This window comes from Lepisma saccharinum, chromosome 6 (genome assembly GCF_977018435.1).
Source record: "Lepisma saccharinum chromosome 6, izLepSacc3.1, whole genome shotgun sequence".
In the NCBI taxonomy this organism is placed as follows: Eukaryota; Metazoa; Arthropoda; class Insecta; order Zygentoma; family Lepismatidae; genus Lepisma; species Lepisma saccharinum.
Window position 1 is genome coordinate 43573385 of NC_139234.1, and position 19826 is coordinate 43593210.

General features: G+C 40.6%; 2 protein-coding genes across 2 annotated transcripts in view; one reads left to right on the forward strand and one right to left on the reverse strand.

Annotated features, from left to right (window-relative positions):
• Positions 1-19826, forward strand: part of LOC145988719 (metabotropic glutamate receptor 5-like) — a 229603-nt gene that overhangs the window by 161404 nt on the left and 48373 nt on the right. Inside the window, exon 4 of the mRNA XM_083123827.1 lies at positions 12972-13207. Within this exon, the coding sequence (XP_082979953.1) occupies positions 12972-13207 (236 nt within the window). The remainder of the gene's footprint in view (positions 1-12971; positions 13208-19826) is intronic.
• The window catches only part of LOC145988718 (uncharacterized), a 363608-nt gene that overhangs the window by 77948 nt on the left and 265834 nt on the right, over positions 1-19826 (reverse strand). The window lies entirely within an intron of this gene.

Consider the following 19826-nt stretch of genomic DNA (forward strand, 5'->3'; position numbering starts at 1 on the left):
TCCCCTTTCCCGTCCTTCCTGTTGCGAGATCGCGCCAGCTGTGACATTGTAGCAAGATATTTCCTACACCCTTCCCCACTACCTCCCCCTGAGGTGTCGAGTCGGTTTAATTGATCCGCCAGATTTATTGCCGTGTCGATCCCCCCCCCCCCGTCTCTCTCCTACTTATCCTTCCGGCGATATTCCGTGACTTTGTGGATTCCCGCATGCAGACACAAGGCGCACTTGTTCCGGAAGTGCGAAATGGAGATGGTGCTACTTCACTCGGACACGAACCACACGACTTGTTCTTCAAACGTTTCGGATAGAGTAGAAATGCCAATTGAGCAGTCTTGTTTTATTCCTCAGGTGCCACTGCGACAAAGCAGTAATTTATCCACACCTCAACACCCGCCGCCCTCCGTGGCGGAGTGGTTAGCGCGCGCTACGCTGACAAGGGTCCCGGTTCAAATCCATGTTTGAATCCTCCCCGATGGCGCAATGGTAGCGTCGTCGCCTTGTAATCAAGGGGTCCCGGGTTCGATACCCGGTGGAGGCACATGGCACAGTGATTCGGATCCCAGTTTAAACCGTAGGTCCAGTCCTCATTAGCCTTACTGTGCATAAAGTGGACTTAAAACAACAAATCAATCAATCAAACAAATCCATGCCTGGGCATGGCTGTCCTATGTGATTGTCCCTTCATCAATTTCATCATATCATCATTCATCCTCATATTCGCGATTAGCCAAAAGTGGCAGAAAAGCGAAGTAAAAATAAACCAAACCAATCTTACGAAGCATCTCCCTGTAATCTTCTTCAGAACCACTTAATTCATGACCATTTACTCGCTACGTTTACCTTCATTTTTACAGGGTGGGATAAAAGTCGCTTTCCCCAAAAATGTACATTGCTCATTTCTTGACTCAAAATCTTACATTCCCCATTCGTTTACAAAGTTTGTTCAAAATGGAGACCCTGTTTCGTGATACACAATTCACATCGTTCAGGAGCTTATTTACAGATTTTGGAATGTAAATGGCGATCTTTGTCGATGTCAAATCGTGTGTTCAAATTTCTCATCGCTGGACGTGACGGCGATTGAACACCAGGAAATCTCTGCTCAAAAGTCTGATATCACCAACGCTGTGCTTTATTATGTTGCCACCAACATTGTAGCACAAAAACACGTTGATCTTTGGTTATTTGCGCTTCATTGCAAGAGACACGAACAGTTATTACAGACACAACTCAACACACAAAAAACAGTAACAATCCAACACCACAAAACAAATTAAGCACGGAAAACAAACACGAACAACAGGGTTGCCAAGTCCCACCACTCACACAACGGTGTTTGCTTGTTCAAGTTATGACGTATGACGTCTATATGTGTTTATTCATGAAGAAGTATGAAAACTGAGAACCAATGTTTGGGGAAAACGACTTGTATCCCACCCTGTATGTCCTTACATATCACTCCTAAGATTAAAAATTCTGGTAAAAGTCCTGACGGGAAAGTAGGTAATAGAAAGTTTTTAAAACACAAATAGAACCATTGTAGTACACAAGCATGTGTTTGTTTTTTATTTGATATATTTTACTTTGCATTTCTTCCACTTTTGGATAATAACGAATATGAAGGTGAGTGGTGATATGATGAAATTGATGAAGGCACACACAAAGAGCACCATTCCAAGGCCGGGATTCAAACCCGAGATCCTGGCGTCGAAGCGTAGTGTGCTAACCACTATGCCACGGAGGCCGACACTAGTATATGTTGAAATCTAGGTCTTATTTAAGTAAAACTTGGGTATTCAATATGCAGTGTTCATTAGACGAAATAAAAATTATAACTTTCGATAATGAAACAAAAGTATGAAGAGTGTACAATTAATGTTCTAACATCATCAGCTCTTCCTCTGTCTCTAGTTCTTCGTCTGGCTGTGTGTTCTCAATCTCTCTCCATCTCTCTCTGTCTCTCTCTCTCTCTCTCTCTCTCTCTCTCTTTGTGCCTCATCTCCAAATATATTCGATTCCATCTGTGTGTCTGCCTGTCTCCCTTTTTCTGTCTTTGCCATTCCTTGTTTATGTCTTCCTGATCTCTCTCTACTCTGTCTGTACATCTAACTCCTTATGTCCATCCCTGACTCTCCCTCTGCTTCTCTATCTTTTCCTGTTTCTATCTGCTTGTGTGTCTATCTCTGTGTCTCTCCTTCCTCATCTTTATCGTTGTCTATTCATCTCACTTTGTTTTATCTCACTCTCCTTATTGCTCATCTTCAGTCTCTATCAGTCTATATTTTTGTCTCAGATGCTCTCCTGTCTCTGCTCTGCATCTCTTGCTCTCTTTGTCTCACTATTCCTCTTTGTTTCTCTCTGTGTGTATCTCTGATCTGTCTCTCTATTTATCTCCTTGTCTCAGTGTCTCTGTCTGTTTGTCTCTCTATCTCTGCTGTATCTCTATCTTTATCTCTCTGTCCCTCTCTTTATCTCTATCTCACCCTCTCTGCGCTATCTCTCTTTCTCTCTCTCTCTCTCTCTCTGCTCTATCTCTTTCTTTATCTCTTTGTCTCCCTCTCTGCTCTATCTCTCTCTTTGTCTCTTTCTTTCCCTCTCTGCTCTATCTCTTTCTTTATCTCTTTGTCTCCCTCTCTGCTCTATCTCTCTCTTTATCTCTTTGTCTCCCTCTCTGCTCTATCTCTCTCTTTATCCCTTTCTCTCTCTTTGTCTCTTTCTCTCCCTCCCTGCTCTATCTCTCTCTTTATCTCTTTGTCTCCCTCTCTGCTCTATCTCTTTCTTTGTCTCTTTCTCTCCCTCTCTGCTCTATCTCTCTCTTTATCTCTTTGTCTCCCTCTCTGCTCTATCTCTCTCTTTGTCTCTTTCTCTCCCTCTCTGCTCTATCTCTCTCTTTATCTCTTTGTCTCCCTCTCTGCTCTATCTCTCTCTTTGTCTCTTTCTCTCCCTCTCTGCTCTATCTCTTTCTTTGTCTCTTTCTCTCCCTCTCTGCGCTATCTCTTTCTTTGTTCCTTTCTCTCCCTCTGTGCTCTATCTCTTTCTTTGTCTCTTTCTCTCCCTCTCTGCGCTATCTCTTTCTTTGTTCCTTTCTCTCCCTCTCTGCTCTATCTCTTTCTTTATATCTTTCTCTCCCTCTCTGCTCTTCTCTCTCTTTGTTTCTTTCTCTCCCTCTCTGCTCTATCTCTTTCTTTGTTTCGTTCTCTTCCTCTCTGCTCTATCTCTCTCTTTATCTCTTTGTCTCCCTCTCTGCTCTATCTTTCTCTTTGTCTCTTTCTCTCCCTCTCTGCTCTATCTCTCTCTTTATCTCTTTGTCTCCCTCTCTGCTCTATCTCTCTCTTTATCTCTTTGTCTCCCTCTCTGCTCTATCTCTCTCTTTGTTTCTTTCTCTCCCTCTCTGCTCTATCTCTTTCTTTGTTTCGTTCTCTCCATCTCTGCTCTATCTCTTTCTTTGTTTCTTTCTCTCCCTCTCTGCTCTATCTTTCTCTTTATCTCTTTCTCTCCCTCTCTGCTCTATCTCTCTCTTTGTTTCTTTCTCTCCCTCTCTGCTCTATCTCTTTCTTTATATCTTTCTCTCCCTCTCTGCTCTATCTCTTTCTTTGTCTCTTTCTCTTCCTCTCTGCGCTATCTCTTTTTTTGTTTCTTTCTCTCCCTCTCTGCTCTATCTCTCTTTTTAACTCTTTGTCTCCCTCTCTGCTCTATCTCTTTATCTCTTTCTCTCCCTCTCTGCTCTATCTCTTTCTTTGTTTCTTTCTCTCCCTCTCTGCTCTATCTCTCTCTTTATCTTTTTGTCTCCCTCTCTGCTGTATCTTTCTCTTTGTTCCTTTCTCTCCCTCTCTGCTCTATCTCTCTCTCTTTATCTCTTTCTCTCCCTCTCTGCTCTATCTATCTCTTTGTCTCTTTCTCTCCCTCTCTGCTCTATCTCTTTCTTTAACTCTTTGGCTCCCTCTATGCTCTATCTCTCTCTTTATCTCTTTGTCTCCCTCTCTGCTCTATCTCTCTCTGTCTCTTTCTCTCCCTCTCTACTCTATCTCTTTCTTTATATCTTTCTCTCCCTCTCTCTTCTATCTCTTTCTTTGTTTGTTTCTCTCCCTCTCTGCTCTATCTCTCTCTTTCTCTCCCTCTCTGCTCTATCTCTTTCTTTGTCTCTTTCTCTCCCTCTCTGCGCTATCTCTTTCTTTGTTCCTTTCTCTCCCTCTCTGCTCTATCTCTTTCTTTATATCTTTCTCTCCCTCTCTGCTCTATCTCTCTCTTTGTTTCTTTCTCTCCCTCTCTGCTCTATCTCTCTCTTTGTTTCTTTCTCTCCCTCTCTGCTCTATCTCTTTCTTTGTTTCGTTCTCTCCCTCTCTGCTCTATCTCTCTCTTTATCTCTTTGTCTCCCTCTCTGCTCTATCTTTCTCTTTGTCTCTTTCTCTCCCTCTCTGCTCTATCTCTCTCTTTATCTCTTTGTCTCCCTCTCTGCTCTATCTCTCTCTTTATCTCTTTCTCTCCCTCTCTGCTCTATCTCTCTCTTTGTTTCTTTCTCTCCCTCTCTGCTCTATCTCTTTCTTTATATCTTTCTCTCTTTCTCTGCTCTATCTCTTTCTTTGTCTCTTTCTCTCCCTCTCTGCGCTATCTCTTTCTTTGTTTCTTTCTCTCCCTCTCTGCTCTATCTCTCTTTTTAACTCTTTGTCTCCCTCTCTGCTCTATCTCTTTATCTCTTTCTCTCCATCTCTGCTCTATCTCTTTCTTTGTTTCTTTCTCTCCCTCTCTGCTCTATCTCTCTCTTTATCTCTTTCTCTCCCTCTCTGCTCTATCTTTCTCTTTGTCTCTTTCTCTCCCTCTCTGCTCTATCTCTCTCTTTATCTCTTTGTCTCCCTCTCTGCTCTATCTCTCTCTTTATCTCTTTGTCTCCCTCTCTGCTCTATCTCTCTCTTTGTTTCTTTCTCTCCCTCTCTGCTCTATCTCTTTCTTTATATCTTTCTCTCCCTCTCTGCTCTATCTCTCTCTTTGTTTCTTTCTCTCCCTCTCTGCTCTATCTCTTTCTTTGTTTCGTTCTCTCCATCTCTGCTCTATCTCTTTCTTTGTTTCTTTCTCTCCCTCTCTGCTCTATCTCTCTCTTTATCTCTTTGTCTCCCTCTCTGCTCTATCTCTCTCTTTGTCTCTTTCTCTCCCTCTCTACTCTATCTCTTTCTTTATCTCTTTCTCTCCCTCTCTACGCTATCTCTTTCTTTGTTTGTTTCTCTCCCTCTCTGCTCTATCTCTCTCTTTATCTCTTTCTCTCCCTCTCTGCTCTATATATCTCTTTGTCTCTTTCTCTCCCGCTCTGCTCTATCTCTTTCTTTATATCTTTCTCTCCCTCTCTGCTCTATCTCTCTCTTCGTCTCTCATTGCATTTGTTTCTCTCTCTCTCTCACTTTCTCTTTCTCTCTCTCTCTCTCTCTCTCTGTCTCTCTCTCTATCACTTTGTCTCGGCGTTTCTCTATGTCTTTTTCTCTTCCTCTGCTCTCTCTATTTATCACTTTGCCTAAATGTCTACGCTTTCCTTTCTCTCTCTCTTTCAAGTTGTCTGTTTCTCAGTCTCCCTGCACCTCCTTCTCTCCCGCTCGCAAGTGCTAGAGACCCTGTTTCTTTCTCATACTTTCGAAGTGTGTACTTACATACAATCAGTGCACATGGTTGTTCGCTCAATGTATGCAGTTTCAAAGTGAAAACCTTGAAAATCAAGACAAATCTGAGTACGATGACTTTTAAAATGGGCGAGTATCTGCAATTCCAAGCAGCACTTCAAATCACGGTATTTCCCTGAAAGCCCGATTTCCGCAGCCAATGGAAAGGAATCCGTAAACGTCTCCTCTCGGCTTCGTAACCGGTCGACCATTTTACGTTAGGCTGTAATGTTCCGAAAGATTCCCCACGGCCTCTGCAAAATTACCCTCTCTGTAATTAGGAATCTCGTTCAGGTTAATGACGGCGTTGAGAGTGGCAGGTTTTGGCAACAGTGCGAGAAAGCTCGGCTGGATTAAATTGCCTTTTATCTAATCTGGGGGATACTGCTCCTTGGCAGTCATTATATGCTTATTATGGCTGGAACCTTCTGCATTTCCGCATGCTCTTAATGTGTCCCTCTATGCTGTTATTCTGAAAGCTTCCATATTGTTTCGAACTTCCTGTTTTTGTATCTCATTGTTTTAGGAGTTTGGAAAGGAATGGGCAAGTCTTTGGGGATAAGTGACGTGAGGTTGGCACGAAACATTAACCGCTAGATGGGAATAATGACGTTTGGTGCTTTTAAATGCAATTTACCAAACAATAATGGTTCCACCTTAACGTCTACGTTAGTACGAAGCTTGTTCGACTGAAACTCGCTTGAGGCGCTTCAGTAGCTTCGTATTTAGTGCCGATGGCGATTCTGGAAAATCAAGCGAATTGCTGCTCTCGTGGTAAAGACAGAGTTGCCAACCATTGACTATAGCCGTGACTATTGTAACTATAGCCTTCGTAATATCGAACAAAATATCCAGTTTCGATTAATATTTCGTCATCTTTTGATATTGATAGATTGATAAAATGTATTTTAGTTCGCTTCTCTGCCAGTCTGGGTTAATCGCGAAGAGGGGGGCCTCCCCGATGGCGCTGTGGTAGCGTGGTCCCCTTGTAATCAAGGGGTCCCGGGTTCGATTCCCGGTTGAGGCACATATTGGTTCGCATCCCACTTTAAACTGTAGGCCCAGTCCCGATTAGCCTTACTGTGCATAAAGTGGACTTAAACCACAAAATCAATCAATCATCGCGAATGGTTGATGGTGATAAGACGAATTGGGAAAAAGTACAATTACAAACATACAACGATGACACAACACGAGTCCCATTGGAGGATTATGCTGGCTGTGGTTCCAGACGCCAGAGCATCGCTAGTCTGCAAAAAAGCAGTCTAGTGTGTACTGCGTCGAAGGGAGGTTGGCATTTGGGTGTCCTCAGAAATGACCACCCCTTACATTCAAGTCATATTCTGGGTTGAACCAGGCTATCTAACGACTTAGGTATTTTTACACCAGTTAAAAAAAAACCTTGGGTACATTGAAAAAAAAGTCATTGGGTGACGTCATAAAGGCATTTCTAAGTCCTAATCTAAGTGCATCCCTTAAGGGCTCACGTTAACGGGTTTATAGTATTTAGGAAGGCAGAATATTGAAAAGCAAATTCCTTGTTTTTTAAAATTTAATTAGATATTATGCAACCAAGATTAGATATACAGTTCGGTGATCAAAGCAGTACGTTATTGAAAATTCAGAAGGATTTACTCGATTTACTGCACTGGAGATGAACTCATATTAATCAAGGCAAATACGAACTGGAACATTTCGTACAGTAGGATGAACTCATGAGAGAGAAAAATATATGGAACGTGCTTGTACTTGAAATTTTAAAACTAACTTATTTCATAGTGCGTCTTCTCGCAAAGTAAATTACAGAAAATATTCGTGAACTATTATATAATCTAATTCAATCTTCTTCAAATGTTACTATAATTATGATTAGGGTTCGGATTTATAAGCAGTGAAAAAACAAAAGTGTGCTCATATATATGCAGATATTTTCCTTGAAATGTGCATTTATATATGCACTTGAAATTGCAGAATAAACAGGTTAGAGTGAAATTTGTCAAAAAATTCTCATTGAACATATTTTATATCTATTTTTTTATATTTTTTTGTTATTAATTTTTATATTGTTTGTTACAATGACATTGTTTACTTAAATGATTCAAGAGATGGCGTGTTCATTTTTTTTATTTTTCAAGATTTTTTGTAAAAACTCCCATAAAAGAACTACAGATATGGTTAATCGTATTTGTTAGAAATTAAAATCCTTGAAGTGAGAATTTCATTTTTTACTGTCTTGCACCATGAAAGTCACTTTGCTTGTGAGTTAATATCTGTTTCCAAAGCATAGCAAAGCGTTTTCTAGGTAGAAATCTTGAAAAGTGAAATTCCTCGGCGGCGATTGGGTTCCAAAACTGAAAGGGGCGGGGGGGGGGCAATGACAGTATATTTCCCTTTAAGTAAGATTTAGCATAGTGCGGGGTCAAAAGTGGCGAAAAGTGGGGGCAACTGTCCCCCTCGCCCCCTAATAACATTGACTTGTACTGACTGAAACTTCTTTCTACACCAGAACAAATTATACTTGGAGCACGTGTTTTTAAATTTACAGTATCTGTCGAGGATACTTCTGATACTGATTCGACACTTGTACATCACTGAACACAGCACTTGTATGAATATGCGTGTCTATTAGAGAGATAGCGAGATAATTACCGGGAAATATCGCCTTTTCTCCTCATTATTATTATCCTCAATATGTCAGCTCTGTGAAGAACATCAATATCACGAATTTCTAGTCCTTACTTCCTAAATGTTGAGCGCTATTCATTTACACCACGTTAACTTCACTTAAATTCTGCTGATGGTCAATCAATAAATTCGAGAGTCACTCCTTACCCTATTTTCATTGGATTGTCAGCAGCACTAAGTAAGTAAAGTGTATTCAACCGAAACAATCGTTAATTCAATTCCTATCTATCCCTAATAAATGATCCTCGTCTACATCCGAGGACAAATCCAACCAACCCTAATTACATCATTGGAAAAGAACTTAATTTAACCAAAACCGTTTCTCATGTTAACTTCAACCCTTATAGAGACTGCAGGTTGAAGTTTGCATAGATAGGATACCCGTTAGTGGTACATAATAGATAGAATCTCACTTTAAACTCTAGGACTAGTGCCGGCCCCCGTGGCGGAGTGGTTAGCACTTCGCGCTATGATGCCAGGGGTCCCGGCTTCGAATCCTGGCTTTGGCATGGATGTTTCTGAGTGTCCGTTCATCAATTTCATCATGTCAACACTCATCCCCATCTTCGCAAATTAGCCAAAAGTGGCAAAAAAGCGAAGTAAAAACCAATCAATGTAGGACCAGTCTCTATTAGTCTATATGTGCATAAAGTGAACTTTAACTTTGAATAGCCTAATTGATGAAATTTTTGACGCCTCCTTTCTGATTGGTGCACGTACAGCAAATCACGCAAATCATATTTGCATTAGAAAATTTGTAATACAGGGTGTCTCAAAAGTCACGATCTGTTTTGTAATATATTTTGAAATTTAAGACGTGAAATACGTATACAGGATTTCGCAGTGTATGTCGCGAAGAATAAGTGCTTCACATGGCGACTATTAGTGTACCTATAGAGCTGAAAGTAATAACCCAAACATTATCTTTCCAATTAAAGAAATTCTGGTGGTTTCGCGCCTCCCCAAATGCGACAATTATGTCGATTAACCTCTCCAAGCGCGTAGAAGGTTGCTTATTAAGTGAACAGATTTTTTTTATTAAATATGCAGTTCCTCGATGTTCATTATCAGTGATAAGGGTCTAAAATGGAAAGTTTAATAATAACCAATTAACGTTTTGTAAATACACAAATTTGCACTAATGATACATATCTTTTTTAATATTTCGTATCAGAAATTGGTAGTGACTTTTGAGACACCCTGTATTTCCTGGTACATAAATAATTCACGTTTTTAATTTTTAAGCAGAAGTTTTTTTTTTAATATTATTTAATTTTACAGTCTCTGATTTGTAAATTCGTCTTCAGTTTATTAAAATAAGAGTTGCGTAACATCAAGCAACATCAAGGATCAAGCTTGTTCTCGTACCAACAGGTTGAGAGAGAAATGTCATTGGTCCATTCCCCTAGCGAGACTTTTTTCTTCCGATTCATTTCCTCGAGAGATCTCGAAGGGACTTCTGCCATCTTGGTTGGCATTTACCTTCAGCGGAATCGACTTTTCGCTTCCTTCTTACCAGACAATCCATACGAAATCACTGGACGGAAACCCAGGAAGAAGATAAACAGCATCTGGGAGATTCAACGGGGTTGACATGTGAAGGTGGTTTTGATTCGTTTCAAGGTTGTTTCTTCTCAAGAAAAGAAGTACCGAGTTCAGTTAATGATTAGTTATACTAATTGGGACTCGACCCGGAGTTTTAATTTGGATGCGAACCGTTTGTGCGTGGTGGTAGTAGGTGGGGAGTGGAGAGGGAGAAAGTGTATTTATTGTTGCGTGTGTGCGATTGTGTGAGGGATAGAGAGAGAGAGAGAGAATGTGCGAGACAAAGAGAGATTATTATTTTTCTTTACGTCGCCTTACTTCTACTTTTAGCAAATCGTGACGATGAAGATGAATGGTGATTAGTAGGGCTAAGATTTTTATGACCTAAAATTACCAAAATATGCCAAATAAAATATGCTCTAATGACCTAAAATTTTACAAAATATGCCCTTATAACTGGACTGTTTCAAACATTAATATCTAACATATGCTGAAATATTTTCACATACTATTTTTAGTTCACTTTATGGGCTCTGAGTTGCAATGCCCAATGAATACTTTCTGTAAATTTTCAAATAAAAATTAAAAAGATTTTGCTGCAGTCCAAAAAACAACCTCGAGTGAACGAATCCACTCCGAAAATGACTGTATATTTCTTGAAAAAGCGAAAATATGATGAATATGATCGAAAATCCATCAAAATATGCCAAATATGTCAAAATATGCCCTTAAAAAGCACCTTCATTCAATTAGTTTCTTCATAATATGAATTTCTATATGAAAATCCTAGCCTTAGTGATTAGATGAACTTATGAAGGGTCACTAACAAACAACAGTGTTCAGGACTCAATCCAGAAACTTTCACTCGCTAGATTAGATGTATCTGTCCTCTTAAAGCTTGGGTAGACCTTTGGCCGACTTCCTCTCCTATCGAAAAAAAAGCTATGGTATTATTAAATCTGAAAAAAAAATACATCTGCTTAGAATTCCTTCTGGAGCGTTCACGTAAATCTTCGTATGGTTTATTTTCGGTGTTGTCTAGATATTCGCAATAGTTTTAATAGGTTTAAGTACACACAGAAAACTAAATGCATCATATCGATTGATGCACTAAAATGTGTTTTATGGCTTCTTCAAAGAATCACATTCACATTTAATGCATTTGGGTGCATTTTTGTATGTCGTGAAAGAAACACCAAAGTGCATAATTTGATTCAAGTGAGGATTCCTTTCAGTCGAGATGCACTTCAATGCATCAGTTCATGTTCCTTGATGCATCTTCCTGCATTTTTTTGCATGATGCACTTAAACGTTTGGTCTGAGCTACAGAGATGCAGGAAGATGCATCACAACGCATCAAGGTGCATCGAAACACATCAACTGATACATTGAAGTGCATCTCGACTGAAAGGAATCCTCACTTGAATCAAATGATGCACTTTGGTGTTTCTTTCACGACATACAAAAATGCACCCAAATGCATCAAATGTGAATCTGATTCTTTGAAGAAGCCATAAAACATACTTTAGTGCATCAATCGATGTATTCTGATGCAACAATCGATATGATGCATTTAGTTCTCTGAGTGTAGACAAGAAACTATTGCCAGCATCTAGACCAGAGCGAAAGCAAATCACACGAAGATTCACGTGAATGGTCTAAAAGGAATTCAAAGCAGATGTATTTTCTTTCCAGATTTTGTAATAACACAGCGTTTTCCTTCGAAAGGAGAGGAATTTTGGAAACCGGCTTCCCTGTCGGCCAAAGATGCAGACGAGCCACTAAGGCATTTAGAGAGATAGAATGTGTTTTATGTGCCTGGCTGCCTGGCTCTCTCTCTCTCTCTCTCTCTCTCTCTCTCTCTCTCTCTCTCTCTCTCTCTCTCTGTGTGTCTGTCTGTCTGTCTGTCTGTGTGTGTGTGTGTGTGTGTAGGTCTCGGACTAACATCTGTAATTTATATACACCAATTATAACTTTTAGGCAAATTATGTCCGATTGTTATACCGGGTGTCCCAGAAGTCTTTCCCTGATTACAAACTTTATTCATATCCGCTATATGCAATGTAGAGATGTGAAAGTTGTGCAAAAATGGAAAACTAACCAAGTTTTTCTTGTTCCAGGTTTGAGTAACGTGGCTGTAGTGTAGCAGTGTCAGTGCCGAGGGAACCGGAAATGTTCACAAATCAGGAAAAATCTCAGTGTGTCACGAGACCAGGTCATCAATAACAGTGCAGAGTAACTTTCAAACAACTTATGGAAAGATGCCGCCCGATGTCGAGAGCATTAAGTCGTGGTACGACAAGTTCAAGACCTAAGAATCTGTTGCTGACTTACCGAGAAGTTGCCGAACCATCAACCTCAGTGATTTCAAACAACGTAAAACATCAGCCAAAAAGTTATCTTTATGATGTCTTACACAAACGTTTATTTTTTCGTGCATACAAAGTGCAAATTGTACAGGCTTTGTTGCCGAATGATACCAGGGGACACACTGAGCTTTTTCCTGATTTGTGAACATTTCCGGTTTCCTGGGCACTGACACTGCTGCACTACAGCCACGTTACTCAAACCTGCAACAAAAAAACGTGGTTAGTTTTCCATTTTGGCACCACTTTCACATCTCTACCTTACATATAGCGGATATGAATAAAGTTTGTAATCAGGGAAAGACTTCTGGGACACCCGGTATATTTTTGTTTATTTTTTTCCACACCTCAAGTGTCACAGTATTTCCATTTTGTGACACCTTTCAAAGCATCTTTCTCAGCGGAGGCCCGAGCTCGACCTTAAATCGAGGCCTGAATGTGTGTTTATGAAACAGAGAAACTGACAGAGAGAGACAGAGAGAGAGAGAGAGAGAGAGAGAAAGCGAATCAGAGAGAGAGAGAGAGAGAGAGAGATAAAGCGAATCAGAGAGAGATAAAGCGAAACAGAGAGAGAGAGAGAGAGAGAGAAAGGTTGAGTGTGCGCATGAGAGAAAATATTGCTCTTGAAGGTGAATCTCGACCGACGATGCCGATGTAGAGCAGACAGTCATCTATGAACATGAACGTACTCTACCTTTATATTAACATGCTCCTGGCTCCTCTTTCCTTTCAGTGATGGTTGGGCGGACAGGGCAGATGTGGTGGATGCCTACGAGAAGGAGGCTGAGGGAAGTCTCTCCGTGAGGATCCATTCTCCGTACGTCTCCCACTTCGACGAGTACTACTTCAAGCTGAACCCGTTCAACAACGCGAGGAATCCGTGGTTCAAGGAGTTCTGGCAGAGCAGGTTCAACTGTTCCATGCCTGGGAATACCGACACGCAGCTGCCCTGGAGCGAGAAATGCACAGGTAAATCCACTTTTCAGTTAAAGCTCACTCTGTGTGTATCTTTTCTCTTCCTCTCTCTCTCTCTTTATCTCTGTGTCCTTTCTCCTAATCTCTCTCTATCTCACAGAGAAAGAAGATAGATCTTTCTCTTTCCCTCCTTCTCTCTTTTTCTCTTTCTTTTTCTCCGAGAGAGAGAAAGAGTGAGACCTCTCTCTCTCTCGTTACTCTCCTTTCTCTTCATCTTCTCGTTACCTTCTCTTCCTCTCTCTCCTTCCCTCCTCCTATCTCTCTTCTCTTCATTCTCGTCCTATCTCTCTATTCTCTCTTCTCTTCCACTCTTCCTCTTTTCTCTCCTTTATCTCTCTTATTTTCTCTCTTTCCCTCATTCTCTGTCCGATCTCCTTTCTCTTCATCTCTTTTCCTCCTCTCTCTCACTTCTCTTCTTTGTCGTCCTCTCTCTTTCTTTTTCCCTTTTTTGTCATTTGTGTATGTGATGTGATCAACACGACGCTTCGGAGGCCTTTAACCGCTAGGTAGCCCCAGATCCCCATTTATTAGAGGCTGGTTGTACTCCAGAGCCGCTCTGTCGGAAAATTCTCCACCTGAAATCCCCCTCCCCGCGAATCGAACCCGGGGGTTGCAGTCAGACGCCATACCGAGTGAATTATCAAGTCTGTTTGTCTGCCTATCTTTTATCTTTGTCCATCTTTTATTTCTGTTTGTCACTCAATTTCTATTTTCTCTCTTCCTCTTTCCTTTATATCTGTTTCTCTACATATATTTTTCTCGTTGCATTCTTTTTCTAATTTTTATTTCCTCTCTGTCTTCCATTATTTCTGTTTATATTATGTCTCTCTATTCTCTTTCTTTATTTCTGTCTCTCTCCCTCTGCTTTATTTGTTTCTCTATATATGTTCTCTCTCTCTCTATTCACTTCTTTTTGTCTTCCTTTTTTTCTGTTTCTACTTAAACGACAGATGACGTATTGTTGGACTATCTCCTTAAAAAAAATCAGAAATTACCCCCCTCCCCCCTTTGTTGCGGACGTACATCCCTTTACGATAATCCTACAAACGGCACAACGCGTAACAGCTTTTCAGCGGGTCCATTTCGAATACACAACCACCTGGTTTGCCATTCCCCTGCATTGCTGCATTTGCAGGATTTATCGTGAAAGCATAATCGTATTATCGCTTCCTGTGTGCTCAGTGAAAACAATGCGAGGCATCCATCTTTCATTTCGAATCGCGCAATTGTTGCGGCGGTTCCTTTTTGCGTCCCGATCACTGTTCCGCGGGCTCCGATGGAGCATCAAATCGAAACATGCCAGATGGACGCAGGTGGTTCGGTCCCTGGGTGCGAGAAATTTGAGGATAGAAATTCTTCACGTCTCGATTCATTTTGCAACAAAGAGAAATTTCACGAACCATCGTGGCGCGCGATCATTTTTTTCTCGTTCCGTTTTCGCACTTGAGAGAGTCTCGTCAGAGCATGAGGATGCAATAGGTTTCAGTTTTGCATAACGTTTTTCTGCACATCCCGTAGCATTGTTGGCAACTCTTATCCTTTGCAGCTAAAATTGGTACCCTTTTTAAGTTATGATATTTATTCAGTCCGTAAGCAGCGAAATTCTGCATTGGGACTTTTTTTTGGTACTTCATCAATATATTATTAAATAAAATGCAGGAAATAGTTGCTAGAGTTAATAAGAAAGAAAAAAGTTGAGGAGATTGAACGGGAATCGAACCCACAACCTTCGCCGCGTGAAACTTCTCAACGCGGCAGCTTTCCCCATCACACGTCATTCACTCATATCGCATTTTGACTCAATTCTTTGTATCATTTCTTTTAAGACAGACAACAGGAACGTCCATGTCCAAGCCGGGATTCGAACCCGTGACCCCTGGCGTCGCAGCGCTCAGTGCTAACCACTATTCCACGGAGGTCCACTTAATAATGTTTTTGATTTGCTTTATTTCACTTCGCTTTTTGTGCCACTTCTGGATAATTTGCGAAGATGGGGAAGAGTGATGATATGATGAAATTCATGAATGGGCATTCACAAACATCCATGCCCAGGCCGGGATTCGAACCCGGAACCCCTGGCGTCGTAACGCGAAGTGCTAACTACTCCGCTACGGAGGCCGTGAAACTGATACACTACCGCCGGTAGTGGTACAATGTCTTCGCCTCATGAGGCTCACTGCGTGCTAGTAACTTGACATACCGATACGTAAAGGATACGTACGTATACTACCACAATATGAAATCCTGCCCCAAACTCAATTATCCAAGCCGTAGCTTCTAGTAAGTTTAGAAATGGTCTTTTGAAGGCTGAAGCCTGCCGGAACGTCATCGAGTTGACTGATGGAATTGTTGTTTAAGTTCACTGTATGCACAGAGAGGCCAATCAAGACTGGACCTACAGTTTAAAGTGGGATCCGAACAACTATGTGCCTCCACCGGGTATCGAGCCCGGAACCCCTTGATTACAAGGCGATATTACCACTACGTCATCGGAAAGGCCCAGTCATGAGTTGAGTGGGCATCCTAAGGGGGAAAAATGTGACCGTGCCCACTTGGAAAACAAATGTCCGTCTCAAGTTGTATATTTCACACGTATAATTTAATATCAGTCACAGCAATTTGTTATTTATTTTAAAGGACTGATAAATTACAAATAGAACCGGTATAAATCATTGCAATAACACAACTTCAAACTGAAGTAGTATTGGGAGGGGGGGGGGGGGTGTATTGCTTACACTCCCCAGGCAAAGATTGTTTTTCTTTTCGAAGCGCTGAAACACATCTGGAGATTTCTTTACAGCATTTCTTTAGGGCCTCCCCGATGGCGCAGTGGTAGCGTCATCGCCTTGTAATCAAGAGGTCCCGGGTTCAATACCCGTTAGAGGCACATAGTGGTTCGGATCCCACTTTAAAACTGTAGGTTCAATCCAGATTAGCCTTTCTGTGCATAAAGTGGACTTAAAACAACAATTCAACCAACCAAATCTTTACAGCCTTCAAACCCTTTACATTAAAATCTTCTGGAAGACTAATGTCCTGAATATCAGCTGTTATCTATTTCTGGTCTTACTACTGTGAACAAAATTGAAACAAATTGATTTGCTATATTTTACTTCGCTTCTTGTGGCACTTTTGGCTAATTTCCGAAGATGAGGATGAGTGATGATATGATGAAACTGATGAATGGATACTCACAAACATCCATGCGCAGGCCAGGATTCAAACTCGGAACCCCTAGCGTTGCAGCACGATGTGCTAACTACTCCACCACGGGGGCCGGCTCAACTTGATCAAAACAACCTATCAATCATAATTTGTAAGTAAACAAATAAGTAAGTGAAAATAATTAATAATTTTTTCGTGCCTCCGAACTGCCATGATAAACAACACCATCACTTAATCCCACTGGACCATGCTACGAACTAAATCTATATAATGAATCAACGGGTGGTGAGAAATAAAAAAAGTCTCGACACTTTGACGCAATGGCTTTGTTTTCGTTTTGTGCAGCTCTTGTGGTGCAACATTGTGCTTACACTTTTTATTTTTCCCTCCTCCCACTTGTTTAAAAAAAATGCTCAATTTTTTTTCACTACTTTTTCACGTCTTCGAAATAATATTGTGAAGTTCAATCGTTTGGTTTACAATAACAAATTTCTTCGCTGGCAAATGCATACCAAAATAAAATAGAAAGATAAATTATAAAAAGAATATAATACTAGTAAATCTCGTAATTCCGGGAGATCAGAGTTTGTCCGGGAGAGTCAGTTCGATTCCGTGAGGGTTGGCAACCCTACAGGCAAGCCACATACTTGCGTACGCAGAGGGGGGGCTGATGGAGCTACAGCCTAATCCGAAATCTTGAGAAAATCAACGTTTTCAAATACAAGCAGTGAAGAACTCGGGGTGGAAAAATAGAGTAGTAAATGCAAATTCGCCTTAAAATGCCATTTTTGAGACTGGACAGTTTTAAATATACGAAATATCTTATTGTGTATACCGTCTCCCTAGAAAGTAGCTGTGTACTTTTACAATTCCAGCCCCTCCCGAAAAAAATTCTTGCGTACGCCAGTAAAGCCACCTACTGGTAGAAATCGATTACAGCGCACAACGAAGGGTTTTCTTATGGATAGGTTTAGTTTTTATGAGAATTAGTGATGATGGGGTGAAGTTTATGAAGGAACACTCACAAAGGAACGTCCATGCTCGGGTCAGGACCGAACCCGGAACATTCGAACTTGGATCTTGGCTCGATAGACTTTTATCCACGTGAAAGCAAGTTTTTAGGTATGATTTAGCTCATTTTTGGCCTTCCCCGTTGGCAACACTGAATTGATTGCCGTGTGCATGAGATTTTTACACAGATGGCCAACAGGGAATTACGAATCTCGCTGTCCGTTTTTTGTTCCAAACTGTAAAATTCGCGCACCGTCCCTGCGACGTAGTTTGCACCATAAATTTCTGCGCATCAATAAATTCTCTGTAAGGATATTACATCGTATCTCGTCTTTATTCTCCCCATATACATAAAAGAGAAGAAAAGTAGGAGATTTACAGACAAAAAATTTGTTCTTGAATTATGGATATGTTCCACGTAAAGTGTGACCGTTGCACGTGCTTAGCATAAGCTCATAAAAAGACAGGCATTGGGTGTAATATTCAGGACATCCGAGCTACAAAGAGAATATGACAGAATGGGTTTTCAATATTCGCTACGAGATGGCGGTGAGGGGCAATTTTTAATGTTTTATGAACAAGGGCGCAATAAAGATTAGCTTTGATAACTCTGATTTGGAGGCTAATAACTGAACATATAAAGACAAACCTCCAGGATGGTTATTTGGGTATTCCAACTGTGCATGTTGAAGATAGTACTGAAGGGACACAAAGTCTCGCTAAAAGCGAACATAGTTTTCTTCTTTTCTAGTGATTCTAGATAGGTTTAATATACTTACATCTTCGGGAATAGTGTTTTGTGATTGATTGTTAAGATGTCCGAAAAGAAGTAAGTAAAGAACTCTAAACACCACTCCTCAAAATGGACTGATCAGCGCGGGTACAGTAGTGAGTGAACGCGGGTACAGTAGTGAGTGAACGCGGCAACAATAGGGAGAGCGTGCAGTTTTTCTCGCGTGAAATCTACAAGTGAACAGTCTGGTCAAGTGAATGACACTTCGCGCTCGCGTTGAAGAAATAAAGGACACCGAAATCTTGACGTTCGGTTACTGTTTGTCCATTATAGTTTTTCGGAATCCACGAAAACTGCAGGGTCCAAGTTGGTCGTCCCGAGAGCTGCGCTGAGGACGATGGAAACGAATACACGGGATCATGAGTGGTTAAACGTTAGCACAATCGCCTCGAGGAGATTTCGCCAGCTGTTCGTGGAACTTTCTTCAAGTTGGATGTGAGTTTTAGGGAAAAGGGAGTGTAGTGAAAGTAAAGTGCTAAAGTGAGAAGTGATTACTTCGATGATAATTAGAGCTCTCATGTTTAGTGATTAAACCGAAGTTAAATCACCAAAGGGTGTAAGAAAAGCGCTATTCAGTTCGTTGTAAGAACAAAGGTAGAGATCTCAAAAGCAGGCTAGCCGTTATTCGTGTAAGTAGGTGTAGTAATGTCTAGTTATTATTTTGATCTCAATTAATACAAGAGAGTAACTACTTTCTAAATTGTCATCAATACAATCCAAGGTACCGCTTTGAAACCTCGTATTAAATTTAGTTTTATAAACCGAGGACAAGCGAGGACTTAGGGCCCTTTCACTTTAAACCTTTTAATTGTTTGCTAAAGGTTATTTTGTAATAAATGTAGGAAAATATAATTTTGTTTTTTTCTCTTTGCTACACAATTGAAGAAGAGAAGCAAAACCTGAAAGGAATTGTTTCCCGCTGAACGAAAGCAACGGACAACGAAAACAGTTTACAGTTTCATCTGACGTTTCGTGCTTGTATTAACCCGAGTTAAAGTAATGAAAGGAAGTAATCACAAACTACAGTTTTTTAACACATTGTGTTCAAAATCAATGGAAACTTCGAATTTCGAATAACTTCCAGGATAATTAGACTCTGCGAAACTGTCGCGCGGCATTTTTGCGAACCCGCGTACGATCAACAGGAAGAATCAACAGGTAGGTGAAGAAAAAGTCAAGAAATCATGCTCGTGGTGAAGAATTTTTGCTATTTTTTTTCTCAGTATAGTGAATTTATATTGTTATATACCTGTACTGGGATTTGATAAAATTGTTGTGGTTAAGATTTGTTCACTGTTCAGTGTTCGAATTGAAGGTGGGGAAGTCAGGGAATTTCCCCCTTCTACTTTTTTCAACCCCTGCTCTATATTTATATTTTCATTTCCAACCAGGAAAGGACCCCTCCCTCCCTCTAATTGTGTACTCTATTATTATTTGGGATGACATAACAGTCATTCACTTTTTGAGTCATAAATTCGAGCTTGCTGTTCACTATGTTGTGAAAAAAGATACAGTCATTTCACTTTGAATCTTTTATGGATGCACTTTATTTTATGTTCAGTCAAAACAGCAAAAATCAAAAGGATCTGTTCGAGAGTGGTCAAGCAGTGACAACAACAATGATGGAAATTTACAAAATGTTTG